The 6,442-nt window shown below is 60.9% G+C and overlaps 1 protein-coding gene across 1 annotated transcript; it reads right to left on the bottom strand.

Moving 5' to 3' along the window:
- Positions 1–680: 680 nt before the first annotated feature.
- On the bottom strand, positions 681–3,842 carry LOC118997317 (patr class I histocompatibility antigen, A-126 alpha chain-like). The gene is given in 9 exon segments (XM_037060901.1): positions 681–1,071; positions 1,222–1,269; positions 1,407–1,439; positions 1,867–1,977; positions 2,058–2,333; positions 2,909–3,184; positions 3,282–3,500; positions 3,503–3,565; positions 3,727–3,842. Coding segments are annotated over 9 exon segments (1,104 nt in total). The 5' UTR covers positions 3,800–3,842; the 3' UTR covers positions 681–1,066.
- Between the last annotated feature and the right edge of the window lie 2,600 nt (positions 3,843–6,442).

Below are 6,442 nucleotides of genomic sequence, written 5' to 3'. Positions count from 1 at the left end.
GCAAGCAGAGTGGAATTCAATGGAGACTTATCTCGGTTGGGAAACTATGGGATCCCAGCTCTGCTCGGTCCAGAACCCCGTTCCTCTGAGAGTTTAGGAAGAGATGAAAGATCAGCCAAGCCCTAGAGGAGGCAAGAGAGGAGGAATCTGACAAGTCATCTCCACACCACAGACTCCTGTGTGCAGGGACCCCTGGGCCAGGTGGGGACAGTGACAGGCAAAACACCTCTGCTGCTGACAGGGAGGGGACACCCAGAGGAGAATGAGACCAGATTTCCTAACAAGGACAAACAAACCCATGCTGCTCTACAGAAACAAAGAAGCAACAAATAAAGACCCAGAATATGGAACTTAGGGTCTGACCCAGGCCTGAGCCTTGGCTGACCTGGCCACACATGGCCTTTGCTGCCCGCTGCTGTCCTGGAGATGGGCTTCACTGGGACAGTTTACAAGACCTGGGTGATGTTGGCTTCCTGTGGTCACAGGTCCTGCAGGGGCAAGGTTCTACTGAAGGGACAAGGACAAAGGGGCAGAGGGCAACGCAGTCAGGGAGGGACCACATCAAAGCCCATGATGCACTGGGCACAGATTGGGCACAGCCTGACCATGCTCGGTCCTCACAGCCTCTTCTGTCCCCACAACAGACTCAGCACAGCAAACACACGGGTTCTGAAAACTTCTTGATGAGTCCATTTATTTCCTTCAAAATCTAGGATCTTCAGCTTTTTAATGAACACATCAACCACTCACGGCAAGAACTGAGAAAACAAATGTACACCCAGAGCCTCATTTCAATGAGGGAGCGAGAAGCTGCAGCTCAGGCACCAGGAAGCACAGACAGGGCTGGGGGCTGGGCTCTCTGCTGGAGCAGGGACATGTGGGGAGGGCGCTGGTGGGCAGCTGGGCCTGCCTCCCCCCTCCTCTGTGATGCTGATGGGAACACAGACATTCAGGTGCCAGTTGCAGAAGCAGAAGTGAGATGTCCATGAAGTGACAAACAGGGGCTGGCGGGTGTGTGTGTGTGTGAGGAACCTTCCATCACTCATTCCCCGACAGGGCAGCTGTCTCATGCTGCAGAAGAAAATAATCATGAACAAATGTCCATCAGTCGCTGTAGAGATGACATTGTCCAACAGCCCACCTTGTGCTCAATAGTCCCACAGAGTCCCCATTACCCAATCCTGTCCCCTCCACCCAACCCTTCCAGTGTTAGGGCCTCACCTTTACAAGCCGTGAGAGACACATCAGAGCCCTGGTCACTGTCACTGCCTGGGTGGCACAAAACAGGTTGTGGTCAGAGCCCCCAGGACAGGAGACCAAAGGAGGAACTATGGGGGGAGGGGGAGGTCCCCCATGGGCTCCCGTCTAAGCTGACATGGGGTCTCAGGGGTCCCCCCCATACTCACTGGCAGCCTGAGCGTAGCTCCCTGCTTTTCCACCTGCGGGAAGAAAACATCCTGTGAGACACCAGGGAGGAGGCAGGGCCATGAGGTCCCAAGGGAAGCCCTGGTGCTGGTCCCCAGGGAAGTTTCCAGAACTCTGACTACAGTGTCAGGGCAGGATCCAGAAACCTTAGGGAAGTCTATGTGCAGGAATTGGACCAACAGCCCTCCTGCAGGTCTGTCCTCAGTAGGGACTCTCCCCTTGGACCTATGACTGTTGGGAGCCAGGTACCCAACACCAGAATCATCAGGGTGACAAATCTGTCCTTTGCCTCACACGTGCCCTCCTAAACAGTCACTGTAGCAAGTAGGGCCCCAGACTGGCAAGCACATGAGTGAAGACGATGCTTCACTTTAATGAAGGGGGTCTCCTGGGCTTGAGACCCCCAGTTGGGGCAAGAAATCAGACCCCACCCGCCCCTACCTGAGCGCCTCCTCCCCCACATCACAGCTCCAGCCACCACAGCTCCAAGCAGGACCAGGCCACCAAGGACGCCCAAGATGAGGATGATGGTGTTGGTCTGAGGAGGCGGCTCTGCAAAGGGACAGGAAGGTGAGGGCCCTGCCCCTGGGTCCTGCCCCACCCCCGCTGAAGTCCACGGAGGCCCCCCTCACCCCATCGCAGTGTCAGGGGCTCCCGCAGCCCCTGGTGCCGCAAGTGGCACGTGTATCTCTGCTCCTCCCCTGGCGGCACCACCACTGCCACCCATGTCTGGAAGGTCCCGTCGCCTGAGGGCCTGGTCTCCACCAGCTCTGTGTCCTGAGTGTGCTCCTGCCCGTCCCGCTGCCAGGTCAGGTCGATGTCCGCAGGGTAGAAGCCCCGCGCCCAGCACCTCAGGGTGGCCTCCTGCTCAGACGTGGGGTGGCGGGTCACTCGCACGTCTGGGGGATCTGAGGACAAGGGTCGGAAAGTCGGGAACTTCGCATGGGGCCGCAGGGAAGTCCAGCAGCGCTCCTGTGGCCAACCCGAGACTGGACAGGACGGGGTGGAGGTAAAGCCCAGACCCAGTCTTGACAGAGGCACCTGGGTGGGATCCCCTGGTCTGTAGAAAGTTCTAGAACCAGAGGGACTCAGCCCACGTGCAGGCCGGTCTGAGGGAGAAAAGCGTTCCTGGTCCAGACTTGGGGAGGGGAAGGAGGTGGCACGTGGCTGCGGAGAGTGGGGGTCGGACCCAGACCCGCGGGTGTGGGGCGGGATCGGGCCTGAGAGAGGAGGTCCCCACGGGCCGGGGCGCCGCCAGGGTCAGAGGGGGCCGCTGACCGGACATCTGGGGCGCGTCCCCTCCGTCCCGGAGAGGCTGCCCCCCGGGCGTCCCTGAGAGATGGCGGGGTCGCCCTCCGGTCCCGGGTCGGAAAGTCGGGGCAGACTCGGCCTCCCGACGCAGAGGCGGTTCTGACCCGGGTCCAGCGTCCCGTCTCCCCGTCGGAGCCCAGCCCGAGGGCGGGGAACCCCGCGAGCCCAGTACCTGCGCGCTGCAGCGCCTTCTTCCCGCGCTCCAGGTACCGCAGGAGAGAATCCCTGCACCGGCCGCGCACGTAGTTCCTCACGTAGTCCGCAACACCATCCGCCTCTAACTTCTGTCGGGATGTCTGAGCCGCCGGGACGGCCGCGGTCCAGGAGCGCATGTCCTCGTTCAGGGCGATGTAGTCGGCGCCGTCGTAGGCGAACTGGCGATACCCGCGGAGAACGGTCCCGTTGGCCCACAGGTCGCAGCCATGCATTGTCTGGAGTGTGTGAGACCCTGACCCCGCCCCGCGGTCAGCCCCGCCCACAAACCCCGCCCCGCGGTCAGCCCCGCCCACCGACCCGCCCCAACCCGTCCGGGCCCGCGCGCTCACCGCGGTCGCTCTGGTTGTAGTAGCCGCGCAGGGTGTTCAGGTTCATTCGGTAATACTGTGCGTTTTCCTTGCAGGTCCGCGTCTCCCCGTCCCAATACTGCCGGACCAACTGCTCCACCCACAGCCCCTCCATCCACGGCGCCCGCGGCTCCATCCTCGGGTTCGCGGCGTCGCTGTCGAACCGCACGAACTCGGTGCCGTCCACGTACCCGACCGAAAGAAGCGGGGCTCCCCGCCGCCGGGCCGGGACACGGCGGTGCGGAAATACCTCAGGGAGTGCGGGCCTGCGGGCGGGGTTCGGTGACACCGGCGACGCTCGGACCGGCGCGGGTCCCGGCTCCGCAGTCGCGGGGACGGAAACGGGGTCGGGGGTCGGGAGCCGGGTCCGGGCGATGGGGACGCGCCCTCCCCGGGGTCCCGCGATCCCTCCCGACCCCGCGCTCACCCGCCCCGGCGCCGGTCAGCGCCAGCGCCCCCGAGAGCAGCAGCAGGAGGCTCGGGGACCGCATGACGCACATCCTCAGGGTTTGGGGAGAAGCGGAGTCCCCGCGCGTCTGCGGAGACTTTTAGTCGGGGCGGCGGCGACGCTGATTGGTTTCTCTAGAAAGCGGCCACCAATGAGAGAGACAGCGGGGGCCGCGTCATGAGTATCCTGCGCCTCCGCGGCGCAGGTTGGGAGGCGCAGAAGTGAAACCCGGAGACCGGGAGTCCCCAGCGCGGAGCTTCCCCGCCTGGACTCCGCCCTTGGGCCGAGACCCAGAGCGCCCGGCCGGGCACCTGGGACATTTCTTCCACCCCTCCTCCTGCTCTGAGAGCTCGTTGTCGCACCGCGTCCCCGAGTCCGGACCCCGAGTCTGTCCGGGTAAACCAAGGAGCGAGCCCCAGGCCGGGCCCAGCCCCCTTCCTCCTCTCCGTCCCCGGAGCCCCTCTCCCGGGAACGGACTCAGCTTTTCCGGAGCTCGGGCCGCTCTGCTTTTAGGGTTTATGTGACCTGACTGCCCACCGGATAATTCGGGGAGTCTCCCTGTCCCATGAACCGTAACCTCACTGACATCACCCAGGTCCCTTTGCCACGTGAGGAAAGCTGTCACAGGCTCCAAGGAACAGGCTGGGAGTCTCTGGGCGACTCTGTTCAGCCTTCCATACCCGATGGTGTTGACATCACCGAGGGTGAAGGAGGCAGCGCTCTGGGAGGGTGACCATGGGCCAGGAGCTAAAAGAAAGGGGGAAGTGGCCTGGGGTGCACAGGGAATCCCTCTGATGAGGTAGTGGGGGCTCCAGTCTGATGGCTGATTGGGGGTGCTAGGGAGAGGGAGGGAAACGGGTCAAAGCAGTGGAGGAGCAAGGACCCCGCCCCCTCCACACCCAGGGCACCAGGTCAGTGGGAGGGGGGACACCCATGGGAGGACTTCAGAGGGGGTCGTTGTCTCAGGCTCCTGCTAGAGCTGTGAGGTGCAGGGACCTCATCCTGGGGGACCGCTGCACAGGTTCTGGTCCTGGGATGAGCACTTTGGGGGGTGAGCAGCAGGCAGGTTCCAGGGGTTGGGGAGGAGGGGGTGTGGGAGGGGACAGAGTAGGGGCTGCAGAGCCTGTGGAGAGGAGGTGCAGGATGTTTGGGGACCAGGAGTCACTGAGACAGACAGGGACAAGGACAGATGAGGTTGGTCCTGGTGGCTTCAGGGAGAATGGTGGTGAGTGAGTGAGGGAGTGGGGGGAGCAGGGATTGGGCTCTCCCTGGGGCTCTGTGGGTGGGATGAGGAGGTTGGGGTGGGGGTCTCAGTCCCAGTCCTGACCCCTGACTGTGGGGTGGAGGCCCTGGGGGAGAGGTGGGTCTCGGAGGACGTGCATGAGTTTGCTCTGAACCCTGAGAGAGGGGACTGTGGTCACTCCGGGTCTCAGTGTGACAGCTGCTGTTGGAGGTGTGACTTCTGGGGCATCAGGTGTGGCCCTGGCACCCAGGCCCCTCTCCTATCCTGCTGAGGGGACAGGAGGCCCAGGGCAGCTGAGGTCCTCGTCCCGGTCGTCCTGATGTGCATATCCACACCGGGGAGATGTAGACATTGAGATGCTGTTCCCAGTAAGAGATGATTTCATGTCAAAACTGAGTTTAAGAAACGGAAGCAGGGAGCAGAGGAAAATGGCCCACTCTCCATTTCCCTGGTGTGGCTGTGGAGGGGAGGAGGGAGGGTGCTGGGCGGGGACGGGGGCATCGGGGACGGTGTGAGGGCCCCTGGGCGCGCCTCCTCCCCAATGGGGGACATCTGCAGGATAACGTGGAGAAGTTTATGGTATTTGACAGTGTATAATATCAGGAAATGATAGTTACTTTCTTCAATGTAATAATACTATTATTTGAAGGAAAAGGTTATTTTTTCAGAGACCAATACTGAAATAGTCAGGGGAGAGGGTCATGATGGTGACAAGTGATTTTCAGATGTTTCAGCAAAAATTAGAGAAATACATTCTGTAAGTAAGATAGGACAGAACATCGGAATGGTCGAACCTAGGGTGACCGCCGTGTTGGTCTTTCAAACTTCAGGTGCCTTTTAGGTGAGTTTTCACAGTCCTTTGGAGAAAACAGTAGAAATGATAATGCACGCTGACATGGGGTGTTCACATGTGATGTTACCTGGGAGTTAGGGTTTAAGTGTGAGTGTGTGTGAGAACCTCAGTGTGTGTGAGTGTGTCCCTGTGGGTGTGGTGTCTGTGCGTCAGTGTGTAGCAGGGTGTGTGCAGTCTGTGCCTTCACTCAGTCACTCACTCAAATGTTTTAAAATCAGCTTTCAGGGCCGTGGAAATACAGCTGTGAAAGTCACATCCCTGACCTTGTTCTCGTAAAGTTTGTGTTCTCAAGGAGGGACAGACAGTAAACAATGAAATACATACACTGAAAATGTGTGTTAGTGAACCGAGTGTGAACAAAAGCAAAGCAGGAGGGGTAGGAGGGAGGCTGGAGGGGCCTGGGCAGGGGCGGGGCAGGGAGGGCCACTCAGTGAGGACACTTGGGGACACTGCCAGGGGGGGAGGGGCTGCCTGGTGGCAGGTTTTCAGGCCCAGGCCCAGCAGTGCCGGCTCTGAGGTGTGACAGCCTGGGAGCCTGGGCTGGAGAAACAGAGAGAGGACCTGGATCCTGGTCCGTCACACGGCCACAGCTGTGCCAC

Source organism: Sturnira hondurensis, unplaced genomic scaffold (assembly GCF_014824575.4).
Source record: "Sturnira hondurensis isolate 20B ecotype Veracruz unplaced genomic scaffold, ASM1482457v3 Scaffold0013060, whole genome shotgun sequence".
NCBI classification, from domain to species: domain Eukaryota; kingdom Metazoa; phylum Chordata; class Mammalia; order Chiroptera; family Phyllostomidae; genus Sturnira; species Sturnira hondurensis.
This window is presented reverse-complemented; position numbering and strand designations above follow the sequence as displayed.